The following is a 21,253-nucleotide window of genomic DNA, read 5'->3' as shown; positions in this document are numbered from 1 at the left end:
TGTTCCAATATTAAAATATCTGCAGCAGGTCTTTGTTAAGAAAGACATTGTTGATAAAGTTGTTGTTACCCATGAAATGATGACATTAACTTACATCTGGATTTTGTCTTTTATTCCTCATGCAGAACTCACAATGTACACATTTGGTCCTTGTTACTGTAGTTTAATTTTATTATTTTTGCACATTTATGTTTGTGTGTGTATGTGTGTGTATATGTGTGTATATGTGTGTATATGTGTGTATGTGTGTGTGTGTGTGTGTGTGTGTGTGTGTGTACCTCAGTATCTCCAGTGTACAGTGTGGATCCTTCAGCCCATCAGAGAGCAGCTTCACTCCTGAATCCTGCAGTTTATTGTGACTCAGGTCCAGTTCTCTCAGACTGGAGGAGTTTGAGCTGAGAACTGAGGACAGAACTCTACAGCTTTCCTCTGTCAGATTACACCCACACAGCCTGGAAGAGAAATGATGAAATGTTTGATTTATTTGTCTGATAGTGAGTTGAGGTGTTTCCGTCAGTGAGAAATAAAGTGTGGACCTGAACACAAGGTTCTAATATCAGGATAAAATCTAACATGAACATCTGTGTATAAAGTTGGACTGCTCTTGGACAGATCCATGTGTCTCAGCTCATATGAGACTGAGATGTCTTTAACTTTCTGAAACAGGATAATGTGCTGACTCAGATTTCTGTTCACTGAAGTCCCTCCTGTGTAAAACACATGACTGCTTCAGCTGTGTGTGTGTGTGTGTGTGTGTGTGTGTGTGTGTGTGTGTGTGTGTGTGTGTGTGTGTGTGTGTGTGTGTGAAGGAACAATGTCATTGGTTGGACCTGTAGAAGGAATTCAGCTCTTACTGAAGGAGAGCAGTACTGATTCTGTACAAACTGGGACATGTGGTTCAGTCTGAACTGAAGGATATGATGGAACAAGACAGATCATTCATTCAGTTCAGATGTGAGTCTCCAACAAGAGGAGAAGGGGGCGGAGTCATGCTATGGAGAGTCTGTAGCACTTTGGAGAAGTTTTATATCTGTTTATCTGGACATTCATCTACAATAGAAATGAGCAGCTCGAGTTCTGGAGTTGGAGCTTTGGGGAAAAACAGCATCATATAATACCATTTGTGTACAAGTCCAAGTTTATCAGAGCTTTTTATTTCTTAATGATCTTCTTAATGTTCTATTTTCTGTCTGATGGTTCATGACTTTTACATTTAGCTTTAATATTGTACTGCTGTTAGTTATGCATTTTAATTTTTATCATATTATATAAATATTCTATTGTAAAGCAGGTCTGAATTTTGTGTTTATAGGTTCTATAGAAATAAAGCTGTGATGATTAAATATGTTCATCAATTTCATGTAATAATTATAAACTGTGTGTGTGTGTGTGTGTGTGCGTGCGTGTGTGTACCTGTGTGTGTGTGTGTGTGTGTGTGTGTGTGTACCTCAGTATCTCCAGTGTACAGTGTGGATCCTTCAGCCAATAAAAGAGCAGCATCACTCCTGAATCCTGCAGTTTATTGTAACTCAGGTCCAGATCTCTCAGTCTGGAGGAGTTTGAGCTGAGAACTGAGGACAGAACTATACAGCTTTCCTCTGTCAGATTACACCGATACAGACTGGAAGAGAAATGATGAAGTGTTTGATTTATAGTGAAATGAGGAGTTAACATCAGTGAGAAATAAAGTGTCCACCTGAACACAATAAGCTGGGATACAGGTTATAAATCTGGGTGTAATAGTCGACTCTGACCTCAGCTTTGTTCCTCACATCAATAATATCTCTAAAGTCACATTTTATGATTTGATGAACACTGAAAGATTTTGTCCATTTTAATGTAAAGAAGAAACAGAAAAACTTTTTCTACATTAAATCATTCAGAGTAGATTAGATTAATGTAACGCTCTCTTATGTATTTCACATAAACCCCTTTATACATTACAGTTAGTAACCAAATCAGTCCTATTGTACAGGAACTGTACTGGTTACCTGTGACATCCACAATCATTTTAATATCATCTCAAATATTTATTTATCATCAACAAATGCTGACTTCCTTAAGGGGAATTTTAATAAGAAGAAGCTTCAGTCAAACTGCTTTTAGTGTCGCTGCTCCCAGGATGTGGATCTCACTCTCAGTGTTTATCCATCAGTCACCTTCACTAAATACATTTACAAAGCAGCTTAAACACTGTGTGTGTGTGTGTGTGTGTGTGTGTGTGTGTGTGTGTGTGTGTGTGTGTGTGTGTGTGTGTGTGTGTGTGTGTGTGTGTGTGTGTGTGTGCGTGTGGTGTGTGTGTCTGTATGTGTGTGTGTGCATGCATGAGTGTGTGTGTATGTATGTGTGTGTGTGTGTGTGTGTGTGTGTGTGTGTGCGCGTGTGTCTGTGTGTGTGAGTGTGTGTGTGTTTGTGTGCATGCATGAGTGTGTGTGTGTTTCTGTGTGCATGCATGAGTGTGTGTGCGTCTGTGTGCATGCATGAGTGTGTGTGTGTGTGTGTGTGTATGTATGTGTGTGTGTGCGCGTGTGTGTCTGTGTCTGTGTATGTGTGTGTGTGCGTGTGTGTCTGCTGTGTGTGTGTATGCGTGTGTGTGTGTCTGTGTGTGTGTGTATATGCGTGTCTGTGAGTGTGTGTGTGTGTGTGTGTGTGTGTGTGTGTGTGTGTATGCGTGTGTGTGTGTCTGTGTGCATGCATATGTGTGTGTGTGTTTCTGTGTGCATGCATGTGTGTGTGTGTGTGTGTGTGTGTGCATGCATGAGTGTGCCTGTGTGTGTGTGTATGTGAGTGTGTGTGTGTGAGTGAGTGTTGTGTGTGAGTGTGTGTATGCGTGTGTGTGTGTCTGTGTGCATGCATGTGTGTGTTTGAGTGCATGCATGTGTGTGTGTGTGTGTGTGTGTGTTTCTGTGTGCATGCATGAGTGTGCGTGTGTGTCTGTGTGCATGCATGAGTGTGCGTGTGTGTGTCTGTGTGCGTGTTCTGTGTGCGTGTTCTGTGTGTGTGTGTTCTGTGTGTTCTGTGTGTGTGTGTGTGTGTGTGTGTTCTGTGTGTCTGTGTGTGTACCTCAGTATCTCCAGTGTACAGTGTGGATCCTTCAGCCCATCAGAGAGCAGCTTCACTCCTGAACCCTGCAGTTTATTGTGACTCAGGTCCAGTTCTCTCAGTCTGGAGGAGTTTGAGCTGAGAACTGAGGACAGAACTCTACAGCTTTCCTCTGTCAGATTACAGTCACACAGCCTGGAAGAGAAATGATGAAATATCAGAACACTGATCTCAAACACACAAACACAGCCATAATCCAGCTAAAGTTGAAGCTGTAACAGAAATGTCAGTGTGTTTGTGTCACACACACAAATCAGAGGACAGGACACCACATCAGCACATTTACAGGAGCAGGGACGTCTTTCTGCACTCCACAATCTCTCAGCTACAATTTATTATAAGACCATTAGGTCATGTACATAACACACACATGTGAGAGCGAGCAGCCTACAAACACTACACTCTGATCTGTGTTCAAGTTTCTACACCCAACACTGCAGATACAGTGCATTTTATTACAGAACATAAAGAATTATACAGCTGTACACTACCAGGTAATAACATGACAATACTAGTCGTACTTTACACTCAGTTATATGTTGGATTTCACAGAGACACTAAAACAGTTGGTGTGTGTTGTTCTCTGTGCTCGTACACGTACAAATCTGTCACCTCCAGACCTCTGATTTTACACACACACTGGTTCAGGTGTTTGGTGTGGACCTGAGTACAGGTGGAGTGTTCACATACGTCCAAACACATCCAAACTAAGGAGGAAGTTATATTTTTAACCTTATAAACGATTCTTGATCATGATTTGTATTTTTATAAGATATAGACGTAGAAATCTCTCATCGATCATAAACAATGTAAATAAAGGATATTAGAAAGAACATTGTACTGTTTACTACAGATGTCACTGTTACTATTTCAACACAACTTCTCCACAGAGTAAATGGGATCATGTCTTTCATGCCTCCACAACTGAGAAGTGAACGTGGGGTTTTCTTCTCAAATCTGAGCTCCTTCCCTGTTTACAGAGTGACGTCACATCAGCACAACTGCAGACAGCATCAGAAATAAACAAAGTCAAACTTCTTACCTTTAAATGAGTCACACTGTATATACACAAGTATTAGCTTTAGATGGATCAACATACAGGCATTCGTTTGTTCAATCTAAAACACTGACTATACACATAGCAGGAAATCTAAACCACCTTGTAGGTACAAATCTAACACAACACTACTGTGTGTCACACTAAAGGATTTGTGTAGGTGGGCTTCAGGGGGCTATAAGTGACATGGTAGAATGTAGTGTACCAATGTGTAATATTTTATCAGTACATAATGATGAACAGAGAACAAAACCAGTCTGTTATTAATGTTGTACAACAAAAATATAGATTCACTACAGCTGCTTATAAATACAAACACAGTCCACAGCTTAATGTCTCCAAAATCCACAGAAAGGTTCCAAAGAACGAAACCTGACGTCTCTTCAACAGTAACTGTGATAAACCTGACCGACCGTCACGTGCGACCGTCTTTGTTTTCACCGTCTGTTTTTACCACATCCACCATCTTCTGATGCAGTGAACCAGACAAAAAACTGTCTATAATTCAACCACAACAGATTAACAACAATCACGAGCCAAGAACAAGAATGTGATCATTAACAGTTTGGTGTCTTTGTCGAGCTCCAAGTAGAACAAAACAGGACTTTTTAATAACAGCGGTCACGACACTACACTCACCTGTGACACATTATTCATCCTCTCTCTTTTTACCTGCTTGTACACTTGATAAGCAAAGAACAAAGAACCCCATCAAAATAAAAGTCTTCATATAAAAAGTCACATTTAAACTCCATCCTCTACAAACAGGTCAGTGTTAGAGAAAGAAAATCTTCATCACACATCTGAGTTCGCTGCCTAGCTTGTTTCTAACATAATAAGAAGATAAAGCTGAACATTTTCCCACTTCGTCTGTCCAGTGTGTCGAGGTCCAAAATGATGGTTGATGTTTTATTGACCACGAGCTCAGTCCTTGGTAAAGTTTAGCAGTAGTGCAGACTGAAGGAGACTTTTGTTTGTCCTTCGTATTGGGTTAAAGTTTTAAAAAGCTTTATGTTTTATTTTTATTAGAAAGAACAATTGAGTAAAAAAGCCATGACAGAGTGAATCTCCCCACAACACTGTGTCACACACAACACAAGATGAGGAACTTCAACATAAAGACATACTTGAAGGACATTAGAGTGTTTTAATATTTACTTTTTATATTTTCTATCCATATTGATCCCATTTTGTCAGTCTGATGTTTTTCTCATCTGTGAGAGTTTTGTTAAATGTCACTTTCAATATAAACAGAACAGAAAAAGTCTTTCACTGGTGTTTAGTTCAGAAATGTCTTTAGTTCTTAAATGCATGCAGTTATTTTGTAGAGATATTTTTACATACATTTTAGAGAACACTTAATTTTTCATGATTCATATATAAAAGCTATAAAATGCCTCATATGATGTTATAAGATGTTGTCCATGTGGCCCAGCCCTCAGTTCAGATATAACATGTTAGTGTAAAAAGTGACACAATCTTCTGTAAAAGTACCAGAGGTTTGTGTAAAGATGATTAGAGGAACTATTAACACACATTAATCCAGTGTTGTATAAAGTATTAGAAAGCAAGACTCGAGTAAAAGTACAAGTATCGTACTAGAAAAAGACTTCAGTAGAAGTGAAAGTCACCTTTTAGAATATTACTGAAGTAAAAGTCTTAAAGTATCTGATATTTACTGTACTTAAGTATCAAAAGTCATTTTCTGATATTTAATGTACTTAAGTATTTGAAGTAAAAGTAAAAAGTAAAATGTCAGTGATTTTCAGTAGGTATAAGATCAGGGGCAGTTCTAGGGTTTCATCTTTAGGGGTTTTATCCCTCAGTGAGAATTTAAAACAAGAAGAGTTTTATATTATATATTATATGACTACACAGTAAGCCAAAAGTTATGGTGTTATTAAATGGTAAAAGTGGACACCAAAATGTTATACATGATGTAATGATGTCAGTCTTGAATCAGATCAGTTCATGTGTGTGTGTGTTCTCTACAAACAGTGTGTCCGATGAATGACGTCATTAATAAACTAATATTCACAAGACAAAGACCAAATCAATAAATGTTATTTTTATTTAGTATTGAATGGATTGTTTGCATTAATATTTAGTTTGTGCTACAACTCTGGTAATAAGAATAGTGACATTTCACTGCTTTTGGTTGCCGTTATAGATAAACGCCCCCAGCTCTGACTGCGCGTGCACGCTGCGCGTACCTGTGCTTCTCCGTACAGCCTGCGGAGCGTAATACAATCTAGGAGCAGTGATACACCAAACCTCCCTTATTACAGTCACACACATTTCTGCTGACTTTATTTTGTAGTAACGAGTAACGAAGATGTTTAGTGGGAATATAACGGAGTAAAAGTTTACATTTTATCTCGGAAATGTAGTGGAGTAAAAGTGAAAGTTGTCATAAATTTAAATAGCGAAGTAAAGTACAGATACGTGACATTTCTACTGAAGTACAGTAACGACGTGTTTGTACTCCGTTACATTACAACACTGCATTAATCCAAACAGTGCAGTTCAGTGTTACATTAAAATAATAAACCATGCAGTAATACAGTTATAAATAAAAATACTCACTCAGCTGTTCTGGAGGCTTTGACCACTGGCAGCAGCTTCAGAAGACCTTCATGTGATGGATCATATTTCCTCAAATTAAACACATCCAGCTCCTGTTCTGAGGTCAGTAACACAAACACCAGAGCTGACCACTGAGCAGGAGAGAGTCTGGTGTCACTGAGACGTCTGTAACCTTCTCTGTTCAGGTACTTTTTTACTTCCTGCACTAGAGAATCATCATTCAGTTCATTCAGACAGTGGAACAGATTGATGGATTTCTCTGGAGATGGAATCTTCCTGATCTTCTCCTTGATGTACTTCACTGTTTCCTGTTTGCTGTGAGATCTGCTTCCTGTCTGTGGCATTAAGTCTCGTAAAAGAGTTTGATTGGTCTCCAGTGAGAGACCCAGAAGGAAGCGGAGGAACAGGTCCAGATGTCCATTCTCACTCTGTAAGGCCTTGTCCACTGCACTCCTGAGGAGATCAGACATGTTTGGGTTTCTGAAAAGATCAGACAGAGCAGAGGTTTGATGTTCTGTTACATTTCTGCTAATAAAGGAGAGAAATGTGTATAAAGCAGCAAGAAACTCCTGAACACTCAGATGTACAAAGCTGAACACCTTCCCCAGGTGAAGCCCAAACTCCTCTCTGAAGATCTGGGTACACACTCCTGAGTACACTGACACTTCTCTGACATCAATGCCACACTCTCTCAGGTCTTCCTCATAGAAGATCAGGTTTCCTTTCTCCAGCTGGTGGAAAGCCAGTTTTCCCAGTGCCATGATACTCTCTCTGGTCTGCTGAGGATCAGGGTCACATTTCTGATGGTACTTTTGGTCCTTGTGTTTGATCTGAAAGATCAGGAAGTGTGTGTACATTTGAGTCAGAGTCTTGGGGATCTCTCCACCCTCTGCTCCACCCAACATTCTCTCTAGAACAGTGGCTGAGATCCAGCAGAAAACTGGGATGTGACACATGATGTAGAGGCTTCTTGAAGACTTCAGGTGAGTGATGATGTTATCAGCCAGGCTCTGATCACTGATCCTCTTCCTGAAGTACTCCTCTTTCTGAGGATCACTGAAGCCTCGTACCTCTGTTACCTGGTCTACACACTCAGGAGGGATCTGATTGGCTGCTCCTGGTCTTGTGGTTATCCAGAGGAGAGCAGAGGGAAGCAGATTCCCCTTGATGAGGTTCGTCAGCAGCACATCCACTGAGGCTGACTCTGTCACATCACACAATCTCTCATTCTTCTGGAAATTTAGAGGAAGTCGACACTCATCCAGACCATCAAAGATCAACACCACTTTGTAGGAGTCACAGTCTACTGATTCTAGTTTTCTGATTTCTGGGAAAAAGTGATGAAGAAGTTTCATCAGACTGAGATTGTTCTGCTTCATCAGATTCAGCTCTCTAAAGGGAAGTGGGAACATGAAGGTGACGTCCTGATTTACTTCTCCTTCAGCCCAGTCCAGGATGAACTTCTGCACAGAGACTGTTTTTCCAATTCCAGCAACTCCTTTAGTCAGCACAGTTCTGATGGACTTGTCTTTAAAGAGCTCATTACATTTGATGGGTTTCTCCTGTGTTGCTGGTCTCCTGGACGCTGCCTCAATCTGTCTCACCTCATGTTCATTATTGATGTCTCCACTCCAACCCTCTGTGATGTAGAGCTCAGTGTAGATCTCATTCAGAAGTGCTGAGCTTCCATGCTGTGAGATTCCTTCATTAATTCTTTTAAACTTCTCTCTCAGATTGGACTTTAACTTTGTCTGACACACAGAGACGAGTTCTAATAAACAAAGTAATATCTAGTTTAGTAATAAATAGTTATAATGCAAAATCGTACAAACGCTGCTATTAATTCCTGACTGATGGACTAAATATTATTGAAGCTGGACCATGAACAGATACAACATGATATTAAAATTAAATGTAAAACTAAAAGTCTTCATATCTAAAACTATTTCCTCTCTCTAAAGGGAAGCTGATGGAATAAAGTCATGACTCAGAGCTCTTACTGTTGTGCAGTGTGTTAGCGAGATCTGTGTGGTTCATGTTCTTCAGGACGTGCAGTGTGATCTTCAGCGCTCCGTCTCTGACACTGTGCAGACCCTCCTCATCCTCCACCTCCCTCTCAGTGCATGCTGGGTAATCTGGACTCAGGAGCTTCATAAACCTCTTCAGCTCATTCTTTATCAGAGTGATGACTTTGTGTTCCAGCTCCTGGTTAGAAACACACAGGAACAGATCTAAATATTATCATGTTACAGTGAGAGAGACTTTTATTTTATCACAAGAATAAAAGTCTCTTTTTATTATCACATTTAAAACTCATACAACTGATTAATCTTAATGCTGCTGCACATCAAGACATGACAAGGGATCACAACACACACATTACACACAACACACACATTACACACTTTAAACACAACACACACATTACACACACACATTACACACTTTAAACACAACACACACTACACACTTTAAACACAACACACACATTACACACTTTAAACACAACACACACTTTAAACACAACACACACATTACACACTTTAAAAACAACACACACATTACACACTTTAAACACAACACACACACCTTGAATATAGGGTCCAGCTGATTTGTGCTGATGTTTGATTTTTGTGGTCTGTGGACAAACAAAACCCATCATGTAATATGGACTATATGTATTCATAGCTGCACAAATCACACACTAATAAATACACACACAGATATTTAACACTATCCTCTTAACACAATACACTGATTTCAGGATTTCCTAACTGACACCAACATGTTTAGAAACAAATGTTTGAATAAATGAATAAAATCTTTATATAGTCATTAATGTCCCAGGTGTAAATGTTCTTCTGTAGCACCACAGACCCTCCAGCTCAGGGACTGCAGACTGAACTGAACTCTTAAAGCACTTTTCCTCACTGCCAGTCCGAGAGCTGCAGCACTGCACAGTTTAGTGTTTTACTGCTTCAACACCTGATAAAGCTCATGAAGGGCTTCATAATGAGACGAGTGAGTTTGATCAGGTGGAACACTGCTGTAAAACACCTCACTATACTGACCTCACATCAGTAGAACTGTCTCTGTCTCTGAAGTTAAATGGACATCCCATTGACGCGTCACTCTTCATGGACACACAGCTGGGTTCTGGTGAGTCTGATCTCTTTCCCTCCATCATTCTAGAACAGAAATATCAGCAATAATTAATACTCAGCACTGTTAAACAATGTGTTCATCATTAAACAGCAATAATTCCATCTTTTTAATTCAGATCCAGTCTGTACACTTATTCAAACAGGAGACAGGCCTCATAAGTCAGGAATTACACTGATATCAGGAGTCCCAATCACAGCTAACTGACTCAGCTGGGTCTTAAAGCCTGTAGAGTTCACTGACACAAAGCTCTGCTGCTCTTATGCTCCACATTACACCGTCCTTTTTACTCTTCTCTCAGTGAATGATTTGTCTAAACTGTTCTTAGATCAGATCAGTGATATATTCACTGCTATTAAACACCTTAAAGTTGACTTCCTGTGTTAACTAGTGAGTGTTTAGAGATACAGATGTGTCCCCATGAGACGGTGTGTATTTATTACTGGTGAATGTAAAAGTAAGTCACCTCTCGTCTTTCTTTAAGTCCTGTTTCCCAGACACACTCATGTTGGAGGTCATGTCTCCTTCTCCAGATTACAGCAGGACACACGTTTACTTCACTCCAACATCGGTGTGTTAAATTAAACCCTGAATCAGCACAGAGTTCACTTACAGGAAATAGTCACGCTATCAAGTTATAAAACAACCTGTGTACATTAAAGCTTCAGTACAAACCCACAAAACTCTTCTGTATCTAGTGTCACTTCAGTGTGTTTATATATTAGAGCTTTAGATACTCACTGTGTTTTTACTCCTCAAATCTTTTACTGTTCACTCGTCACAAAATGGAGCTGCTGACTTTCACTTTCATTACAGTTTATACTGCAGAGGGGGGAAGGGCAGTGACACACACACACACACACACACACACACACACACACAGGAAGCAGGAGCGTGGTCAATGCTGTAGGTAAAATGCGGAATGGAGTTTAATTTATTAGGGACTTCCTCCACAGATGTTGCTGTATCCTGTAACACCAACCAGCAAACACACAGAGACGTCATTCTTTGACAGTCGCTTTATTTAGGACATCACAGCATCCAAACATACACACGTTAAGCGTCTAACAGTGGTGAGCACCCATAGCTCTTCACAGGCTTTTAACAGTGCCAAGACATTTTGTTACTGCCACCTGCTGGACTGTAGCGCCAGAACATTTTTTCATCATATCTTTAAAAGTTTGAACCGCTCGTTCTGCCAAACCATTAGATGAAGGGTGATATGGTGCAGACGTAACATGATTTATTCCATTCTTAAGCAATATTCGGACGGGATTAGTTTTAATCAGTTAGTGCTTATCAGTTAGTTTATTAATTAGTGCTGCTACAGTCCATACAGGGTGACCAGATTGGGCTCGAATCTGCGACTAATGTTTTTTATTTGTTTTTTTAATCGTATTTTGCAGCACATATTACACTGTGATAGTGCGAGTAAATCAGAACGTGATTGGTTGGAGGTAGACCGTGCCACGATTGGTCAGCGCCACGAGACCGTTGTCCGATTGGCTGGAGTAGACGGTGGGCGGAGTCACCTATTTGTGGATTCTTGTGCACGTCTTGACGTTAGAAATGTTTTAAATCCACAAAAGCACAGAACGCGATTCACTAATGAGCAGGAAGACATTCACTAATAAATACAATTTATAAATATTTTTTATTTGCAAATCCCATTTTATTTATTAGTGAATTTCATTTCTTTTGTGAAATTTGTAAAAATATTTGTGAAACTTTTTATTTGTGGATCATAGTGTATTTATTCAGAATAACGAAACAATTCTGACCACATACAGCACTCACTAAACTGATGTGTGTGTGTGTGTGTGTGTGTGTGTGTGTGTGTGACTTGTTTGGGAAACTGTACAATTAGTACAGGTGAGTATTCTTTTGTGTAATTCATTTGAACTGAGTCACACTGTTTTTGCAGTGTGTGTGTGTGTAGTGTGTGTGTGAGTGTGTGAGGTGTGTGTGTGTGTGTGTGTGTGTGTGTGTGTGAGTAGTGTGTGTGTGGAGTGTGTGTGTGGAGTGTGTGTGTGAGTAGTGTGTGTGTGTAGTGTGTGTGAAGTGTGTGGAGTGTGTGTGAAGTGTGTGGAGTGTGTGTGGAGTGTGTGTGTGTAGTGTGTGTGGAGTGTGTGTGTGTGGAGTGTTTGTGTGTGTGTGTGTGTGTTTGTTTGTGTGTGTGTTGAGTGTGTGAGAAGTGTGTTAAGTGTGTTTGTGTGTGTGTGTGTGTCTGTGTGGAGGGTGATGGAGGTTGTGTAGTGGTGTGAGTGAGGAGTTCTGTGTAGTGTGTGTGGAGGTGTGTATTGTTGTAGTGTGTGTGGAGTGTTGTTGGTTGTAAGGTGGTGTGTGGAGTGTGTTGTAGTGTGTGTGGCTGCAGAGTGTTGATGTGTGTTTGTGTGGTGTGTGTGTGTGTGTGTGTGCAAGTAGTGTGTGTGTGTGTGTGTGTGTGTGTGTGTGTGTGTTGTGATGTTTGTGTGCAAGTCGTGTGGTGTGGTGTGTGTGTAGTGTGGTGTGTGTTGGTGTGTGTCGGTGTGTCGTTGTGTCGGTGTGTGTGTGTGTGTGTGTGTGTGTGTGTGTGTGTGATTAAGCTTCTCACACTGACTCGTCACTGTAAAGGCTTTATGTTTGTAACATTATGAAGCGTGACAGAGACTCACTGTGTGAACACCACAATGTTATGAACTTTAATGCTGTGTGTGGAGTGTGTGTGTGAGAAGTGTGTGTGTGAGGTGTGTGTGAGTAGTGTGTGTGTGTAGTGTGTGAGTAGTGTGTGTGTAGTGTGTGTGAAGTGTGTGGAGTGTGTGTGAGTGTGTGTGTGTGTGGAGTGTGTGTGTGTGTGTGAGTAGTGTGTGTGGAGTGTGTGTGTGTGTGTGTGTGTGTGTGTGTGTGTGTGTGTGGAGTGTGTGAGAAGTGTGTGATGGGTGTGTGTGTAGTGTGTGTGTAGTGTGTGTGTGTGTGGAGTGTGTGAAGTGTGTGTGTGTGGAGTGTGTGTGTGTGTGTGTGTGTGTGTGTGTGTGTGTGTGTGTGTGTGATTAAGCTTCTCACACTGACTCGTCACTGTAAAGGCTTTATGTTTGTAACATTATGAAGCGTGACAGAGACTCACTGTGTGAACACCACAATGTTATGAACTTTAATGCTGGCCATGGTGCAGAAAGCACTGTGAGAACAAAAAAAACAAACATCAGTCACACACACACACACACACACACACACACACACACACACACACACACACACACACACACACACACAAAAACATTAGCATAAACTAAGTGACTCAGTTGCTAAATTTGAACTCAGTAGTAGCAAAAAAGTAAAAATGAACTCACTATACGTAGGACAGCGACCCGCTGATCTCCACATTCACAGTGAAGTTCATCTGCACAACAAACACACACAGGGTCACGTACACAACAGTCTGTAGGTGTGATTCATCTACACAATAAACACACACACGGTCACGTACACAACAGTCTGTAGGTGTGATTCATCTACACAATAAACACACACAGGGTCACGTACACAACAGTCTGTAGGTGTGATTCATCTACACAACAAACACACACAGGGTCACGTACACAACAGTCTGTAGGTGTGATTCATCTACACAATAAACACACAGGGTCACGTACACAACAGTCTGTAGGTGTGATTCATCTACACAATAAACACACACAGGGTCACGTACACAACACAGTCTGTAGGTGTGATTCATCTACACAATACACACACACAGGGTCACGTACACAACAGTCTGTAGGTGTGATTCATCTACACAATAAACACACACAGGGTCACGTACACAACAGTCTGTAGGTGTGATTCATCTACACAATAAACACACACAGGGTCACGTACACAACACAGTCTGTAGGTGTGATTCATCTACACAACAAACACACACAGGGTCACGTACACAACAGTCTGTAGGTGTGATTCATAACAAACTGATTTGTAACCCTTCTCTGTGACTGACCGTGTCTACATGATCATCTCTGACTGACCCCTCCCCTACTCTCATCTCTGACTGACCCCTCCCCTACTCTCATCTCTGACTGACCCCTCCCCTACTCTCATCTCTGTCCGACCCCTCCCCTACTCTCATCTCTGACTGACCCCTCCCCTACTCTCATCTCTGTCTGACCCCTCCCCTACTCTCATCTCTGACTGACCCCTCCCCTACTCTCATCTCTGACCGACCCCTCCCCTACTCTCATCTCTGTCCGCCCCCTCCCCTACTCTCATCTCTGACTGACCCCTCCCCTACTCTCATCTCTGACTGACCCCTCCCCTACTCTCATCTCTGACTGACCCCTCCCCTACTCTCATCTCTGTCTGACCCCTCCACTACTCTCATCTCTGACTGACCCCTCCCCTACTCTCATCTCTGACTGACCCCTCCCCTACTCTCATCTCTGACTGACCCCTCCCCTACTCTCATCTCTGACTGACCCCTCCCCTACTCTCATCTCTGACTGACCCCTCCCCTACTCTCATCTCTGACTGACCCCTCCCCTACTCTCATCTCTGACTGACCCCTCCCCTACTCTCATCTCTGACTGACCCCTCCCCTACTCTCATCTCTGTCTGACCCCTCCCCTACTCTCATCTCTGACTGACCCCTCCCCTACTCTCATCTCTGTCTGACCCCTCCCCTACTCTCATCTTTGTCTGACCCCTCCCCTACTCTCATCTCTGACTCCGCCCCCTTACCTGTCTCTGGCTTAGTGGTTGGATTCTGATGATGTTGTCAAGCTGCTGAGTGCCAATGACCGTCTTCATGTAGAGAACCTGACTGCTCACGCTGTCCACCAACACGGTGAAGAAGTTCCAGTTGTTAAACTTCAGGGCATTCTGAGAACACGCCCACAGCCACGCCCACAGCCACGCCCACAGTCACGCCCACACAAAGAGACAGGTTTTTAAATCCCACATTTGCTTATTATTTAGTTTAAAACACACAACACTTTCTCTCAATCTGAAACTTTCTCTACAAAAGCGATTGTTAGAGATTTTCATTCATTTTAATCCTCAACTCCGTCTGAATTCCACAGAGAAGATGTTTAATATCGCACGGACAATGAACAGTTTAGTCAGAGAACCTGAGAGCTAGATGTACAAAAGCTTATAATCAGTAGAGCAAACAGAATCTTGTTCTTTCCCCCAACAGCACAACTGATTTCAGTCATTTCCATTTTAATCATCAGTTTATATACCAGATAAGTTTTTCCCCAACAGACACCAGCTTAGGCTCAAATCCCCTATTAAAAAAAGTCAATCCTTAGATTTAAATACCTAAACTCGTCTCCTCTCCGCTGTGTCCAAACCTTTGTCCATGGCACATTGATTTATCCTCCATGTTGTTTTAAGAACATAGACAATAAGGAAACTGTAAAGCCAGCAGATTGCGGCAGACAACTGTCAGGAGTTCAAGTCCCAGAACCACCAAACTGCCACCGCTGAACCCTTCAGAAAAGCTCTTAACCCTCAACAGCTCAGTTGTATAAATGAAATAAAATGAAAGTCTCTCCAGATGTCTGCTAAATGCAAATGGAAAACGTTCTCCTGTTTAACTCTGACACACAGAAGTTCTTGTACCAGGACCACAGACACACAGAAGATCTTGTACCAGGACCACAGACACACAGAAGTTCTTGTACCAGGACCACAGACACACAGAAGTTCTTGTACCAGGACCACAGACACACAGAAGATCTTGTACCAGGACCACAGACACACAGAAGATCTTGTACCAGGACCACAGACACACAGAAGTTCTTGTACCAGGACCACAGACACACAGAAGATCTTGTACCAGGACCACAGACACACAGAAGTTCTTGTACCAGGACCACAGACACACAGAAGTTCTTGTACCAGGACCACAGACACACAGAAGTTCTTGTACCAGGACCACAGACAGTCAGAAGTAAGCTTTCTGATTACAGAGTAACTCTGGATGGTCTTTCTATTACATCATGTGCAGCAGTAAAAGACCTCGGTGTGATTATTGATACCGGTCTCTCATCTGAAGCTCACATAAATAATACCACAATGTTAGCCTTCTTTATCTCAGTAATATGACTAAGGTCAGAGATATGACGTCATGACATGATGCAGAAACACTAGGTCATGTGTTTGTTACCTCTAGGTTGGATTATTGTAATACTTTACTGTCTGGATGTTCAGTAGGAGCAGAAACAAGCTCCAGTTAGTCCAGAACACAGCAGCTAGAGTCCTAACTAGAACCAGGAGATATGAACACATCACCTCTATCTTATCCTCACTGTATTGGCTTACAGTCAAGTTTCACACTGATTATAAAACATTATTATTAACCTATAAAACACTAAAGGTCTCACTTTAGATTTTAGTACCATGTCAGCAACGTGATACACCATCTCACACAATCTGCTGTGTGTGTGTGTGTGTGTGTGTGTGTGTGTGTGTGTGTGTGTGTGTGTGTGTGTGTGTGTGTACTCACAGTCATGTTTATGAGCACACGGCTGGTGTCGTGGTCGAAATGGATGATGACAGACCGAATCCCTCCGTCCTCCACCAGCACCGGCCGAGGGAACATGAAAAAGGTCACAAGGGAACAAACAAACAAACAAACAATCACAGATAGACCCACATACTGCTTCCTGTACACACACACACACACACACACAAACACACACAAACACACACAAACACACACACACACACACACACACACACACACACACACACACACACACACACACACACACACACACACACACACAGTGCTGATTTGAATATTACATGATACAGCTAGCAACTGTATTGAACACCGTACTAGATCAATATGATTATAATCTCAACACTTTGTCTGATGAACAGAACACAACACACACTCCCTCATTCATGTCCTTAATAAAATGAGATAAATAAGGAACCTTAACAGACTTTGTCCTAAATTCACCTGCAATACATTTTTATTTCCACCCAAACATTTTGCCTACCTACGGAGCCTCCTAACATTCTGTATACGGTTTACTGTTTTACTTTCCATCAGCGATTACAGACTGATGGAACTCATGCCAGTGCTTTCTGTATCAGTCCCAAGCTCAGATAAATAAAGAGGGTTGTGTCAGGAAGGGCATCCGGTGTCAAATGTGCCAAATGTAAACGTGTGAGTCCTCAGTGTGAACGCCACACCAGATCGGTCGAGGCCCTGGTTAACAACGACCGCCACCATCACTGTGGACCTACAGGGTGCCGGAGGACACTGGGCTACTGTTGGTGGGGGAAGAAGAGGAGGGAGAAGGGTTCATAGGCAGAGAGAGAAAAGGAAGGGCAGGAGGACAGGACTGAGTATAGGGACACTATGTTTATACAATGACAGGTGAAATAGCTGGTGGACATGATGGAGAGAAGGAAGTTAGATATACTGTGTGTGTGGGGGGGGTTACAAACTGTTTTATTATGGTGTGGATAGGAAGAGAAATGGGGTAGGAGTGATGCTGAAGGATGAGTGTGTGAGGAGTGTGTTAGAGCTTAAAGAGCGTCAGACTGGGTCATCAGGTTGTAGTTAGAAATTAAAGGATGTTGGATGTGGTCAGTGGTTATGATCCACAAGCAGATGGAGAGAGTTCCAGATGGAGAGAGTTGTGGTTGGAGCAGACTTCAACAGACATGTTGGTGAGGGGAACAGAGGTGATGAGGAGGTGATGAGGAGGGGAACAGAGGTGATGAGGAGGTGATGAGGAGGTGATGAGGAGGGGAACAGAGGTGATGAGGAGGTGATGAGGAGGTGATGAGGAGGTGATGAGGAGGTGATGGGCAGGTTTGGTGTTAAGGAAAGGAACCTAGAAGGACAGATGGTGGTGGACTTTGCTAAGCAGATGGAAATGGCTGTAGTTAACACTTATCTCCTGAAGAGAGCGCTACACAGAGTTACATATAAGAGTGGAGGTAAGAAGGGGAAGCTAAGCTAAAAGGTGTGGGACCTAGAAATGACCAAAGGTAGTAGACATGATAAGGAATCACAGCACAGAGTGAAGAGGGACGTGGCAAAGGCCAAACAGACAGAATACAAGGATGAGGGAAGGAGAGAAGGACGTGTACAGGTTATGGAGACAGAGAGATAGAGATGAGCAACAGATTAGGGTGAGAAAAGATAGAGGTGGAAATGTGCTAACAGGTGAGGAGAGTGTGCAGAGAAGATAGAAGGAGTATTGTGAGGAGCTGATGAAATGAGAGGGAAAGACAAGAGAAAGAGGTGAATATTATAGAGCAGGAAATAGGAAAGTGAGAAAGGATGAAGTGAGGAAGGATCTGAGAAGGACCAAGAGTGGAAGGGCTGGAAAAGTGGAGAAGGACAAAGATGGTCAGAAGAAGCCTCACTGTGGATGTAGAGAAAGCGTATGACATGGAGAGGAGAGGAGCTATGGTACTGTGTGTCAGGAGTGACGGAGAAGTACGTCAGAGGAGTTCAGGATCTGTATGTATGAGAGGATGACAGCAGTGAGAGGTGATGTAGGTCAGACAGAGGAATTCAAGGTGGAGGTGGAGCTACATCACGGATCGGCTTTGAGTCCCTTCTTGGGACTCGAAGTCAGACAGGAATCTCTGTAGACACTGAAGGTTTGTGATCTGTAGTGAGTAGAGAGGAGCAGGTGGAGGAACACATGGAAAGGTGGAGGTCTGCTCTGGAAAGAAGAAGAATGAAAGTCAGTGATAGTGAGACAGAACACATGTGTATGAAGGAGAGAGAGGGAAGAGTGAGGTTAAAGGGGGCTGAGGGTCAAGAAGGGGCAGGAGTGTTTGGGGGTCAAACGTACAGTGTGACGGGGTTAGTGTGTGTGTGTGAGTGAGTGACAGAAGAGTGCCAGGTGTGTGTGTGTGTGTGTGTGTGTGTGTGAGACAGAAGAGTGTCAGGTGTGTGTGTGTGAGACAGAAGAGTGTCAGGTGTGTGTGTGTGAGACAGAAGAGTGTCAGGTGTGTGTGTGTGAGACAGAAGAGTGTCAGGTGTGTGTGTGTGAGACAGAAGAGTGTCAGGTGTGTGTGTGTGAGACAGAAGAGTGTCAGGTGTGTGTGTGTGAGACAGAAGAGTGTCAGGTGTGTGTGTGTGAGACAGAAGAGTGTCAGGTGTGTGTGTGTGTGTGAGACAGAAGAGTGTCAGGTGTGTGTGTGTGTGTGAGACAGAAGAGTGTCAGGTGTGTGTGTGTGTGTGAGACAGAAGAGTGTCAGGTGTGTGTGTGTGAGACAGAAGAGTGTCAGGTGTGTGTGTGTGTGAGACAGAAGAGTGTCAGGTGTGTGTGTGTGAGACAGAAGAGTGTCAGGTGTGTGTGTGTGAGACAGAAGAGTGTCAGGTGTGTGTGTGTGAGACAGAAGAGTGTCAGGTGTGTGTGTGTGAGACAGAAGAGTGTCAGGTGTGTGTGTGAGACAGAAGAGTGTCAGGTGTGTGTGTGTGAGACAGAAGAGTGTCAGGTGTGTGTGTGTGAGACAGAAGAGTGTCAGGTGTGTGTGTGTGAGAATCATGGAGATCTCTCATTATCCACACCACATTCCTAATAGAATCTTATAAACGCTGCCACTCTATTTTAAACAGCTAACCAATCATTATTAGTGTATCAGCATCTCCATGTGAATGTGTGTGTGTGTGTGTGTGTGTGTGTGTGTGTGTGTGTGTGTGTGTGTGTGTGTGTGTGTGTGTGTGTGTGTGTGTGTGTGTGTGTGTGTGTGAGAGAGTCTCACGTCCGCTGAGGCTGCAGTCTCTGATCACTGTAAGGAATCAAAGCCACCAGCTCGTTCACCTGATCTGTATCAAAGGGAAAAAATAAGTAACTGATCTGAGAAATGACACATCAGCAGTGTGTGTGCTGGTCTCAGGTCAGTGTGTGTGTGCTGGTCTCAGGTCAGTGTGTGTGTACTGGTCTCAGGTCAGTGTGTGTGTGCTGGTCTCAGGTCAGTGTGTGTGTACTGGTCTCAGGTCAGTGTGTGTGTGCTGGTCTCAGGTCAGTGTGTGTGTGCTGGTCTCAGGTCAGTGTGTGTGTGTGCTGGTCTCAGGTCAGTGTGTGTGTGCTGGTCTCAGGTCAGTGTGTGTGTGTGTGTGCTGGTCTCGGGTCAGTGTGTGTGCTGGTCTCGGGTCAGTGTGTGTGTGCTGGTCTCGGGTCAGTGTGTGTGTGCTGGTCTCGGGTCAGTGTGTGTGTGCTGGTCTCGGGTCAGTGTGTGTGTGCTGGTCTCAGGTCAGTGTGTGTGTACTGGTCTCAGGTCAGTGTGTGTGTACTGGTCTCAGGTCAGTGTGTGTGTACTGGTCTCAGGTCAGTGTGTGTGTACTGGTCTCAGGTCAGTGTGTGTGTGCTGGTCTCAGGTCAGTGTGTGTGTGCTGGTCTCAGGTCAGTGTGTGTGTACTGGTCTCAGGTCAGTGTGTGTGTGCTGGTCTCAGGTCAGTGTGTGTGTGTGCGCCGGTCTCAGGTCAGTGTGTGTGTGTGCGCGCCGGTCTCAGGTCAGTGTGTGTGTGCGTGTGCCGGTCTCAGGTCAGTGTGTGTGCGTGTGCCGGTCTCAGGTCAGTGTGTGTGCGTGTGCCGGTCTCAGGTCAGTGTGTGTGCGTGTGCCGGTCTCAGGTCAGTGTGTGAGTGTGCCGGTCTCAGGTCAGTGTGTGTGTGTACTGGTCTCAGGTCAGTGTGTGTGTGTACTGGTCTCAGGTCAGTGTGTGTGTGTGTACTGGTCTCAGGTCAGTGTGTGTGTGTGTACTGGTCTCAGGTCAGTGTGTGTGTGTACTGGTCTCAGGCCAGTGTGTGTGTGTACTGGTCTCAGGTCAGTGTGTGTGTGTACTGGTCTCAGGTCAGTGTGTGTGTGTACTGGTCTCAGGTCAGTGTGTGTGTGTACTGGTCTCAGGTCAGTGTGTGTGTGTGTACTGGTCTCAGGTCAGTGTGTGTGTGTGTGTACTGGTCTCAGGTCAGTGTGCGTGTGCTGGTCTCAGGTCAGTGTGCGTGTGCTGGTCTCAGGTCAGTGTGCGTGTGCTGGTCTCAGGTCACTGTGTGCGCGCTGGTCTCAGGTCAGTGTGTGTGTACTGGTCTCAGGTCAGTGTGTGTGTACTGGTCTCAGGTCAGTGTGTGTGTGCTGGTCTCAGGTCAGTGTGTGTGTGCTGGTCTCAGGTCAGTGTGTGTACTGGTCTCAGGTCAGTGTGTGTGTGCCGGTCTCAGGTCAGTGTGTGTGTGCCGGTCTCAGGTCAGTGTGTGTGTACTGGTCTCAGGTCAGTGTGTGTGTGTACTGGTCTCAGGTCAGTGTGTGTGTGCCGGTCTCAGGTCAGTGTGTGTGTACTGGTCTCAGGTCAGTGTGTGTGTGTACTGGTCTCAGGTCAGTGTGTGTGTGCCG

General features: G+C 43.4%; 2 protein-coding genes and 1 long non-coding RNA gene across 5 annotated transcripts in view; all 3 read right to left on the bottom strand.

Moving 5' to 3' along the window:
* Positions 1 to 292: 292 nt before the first annotated feature.
* LOC113652863 (NACHT, LRR and PYD domains-containing protein 3-like) lies at positions 293 to 8,798 on the bottom strand (the record flags this gene model as incomplete). Its single annotated transcript, XM_047809835.1, has 5 exons — positions 8,746 to 8,798; positions 6,760 to 8,516; positions 3,064 to 3,230; positions 1,448 to 1,621; positions 293 to 452 (listed from the first exon to the last, which is right to left on the bottom strand). Coding segments are annotated over exons 1-5 (2,295 nt in total), but the record flags the coding sequence as incomplete, so codon positions are not given.
* Positions 8,799 to 9,333: 535 nt separating this feature from the next.
* Positions 9,334 to 10,704, bottom strand: LOC125140680. 2 transcript variants are annotated; one of them, XR_007139887.1, is made up of 3 exons: positions 10,649 to 10,704; positions 9,817 to 9,933; positions 9,334 to 9,383 (listed from the first exon to the last, which is right to left on the bottom strand). It is a non-coding gene; the product is annotated as an uncharacterized LOC125140680 (long non-coding RNA). The 2 variants fall into 2 exon arrangements; XR_007139888.1 differs by lacking the exon at positions 10,649 to 10,704 and adding an exon at positions 10,374 to 10,434.
* A 2,184-nt stretch (positions 10,705 to 12,888) lies between these two features.
* The window catches only part of LOC125140682 (transmembrane protein 106C-like), a 9,694-nt gene continuing 1,329 nt past the window's right edge, over positions 12,889 to 21,253 (bottom strand). For both annotated transcript variants that reach the window (XM_047809839.1, XM_047809838.1), the window contains exons 3-7: positions 19,631 to 19,694; positions 16,392 to 16,551; positions 14,621 to 14,761; positions 13,237 to 13,286; positions 12,889 to 13,064 (exon numbers count right to left, since the gene is read on the bottom strand). In XM_047809839.1, coding sequence (XP_047665795.1) covers positions 13,007 to 13,064; positions 13,237 to 13,286; positions 14,621 to 14,761; positions 16,392 to 16,551; positions 19,631 to 19,694 — 473 coding nt within the window. In that variant the 3' untranslated portion in view covers positions 12,889 to 13,006. The remainder of the gene's footprint in view (positions 13,065 to 13,236; positions 13,287 to 14,620; positions 14,762 to 16,391; positions 16,552 to 19,630; positions 19,695 to 21,253) is intronic.

Source organism: Tachysurus fulvidraco, unplaced genomic scaffold (assembly GCF_022655615.1).
Source record: "Tachysurus fulvidraco isolate hzauxx_2018 unplaced genomic scaffold, HZAU_PFXX_2.0 HiC_scaffold_42_np12, whole genome shotgun sequence".
Classification (NCBI taxonomy): Eukaryota; Metazoa; Chordata; class Actinopteri; order Siluriformes; family Bagridae; genus Tachysurus; species Tachysurus fulvidraco.
This window is presented reverse-complemented; position numbering and strand designations above follow the sequence as displayed.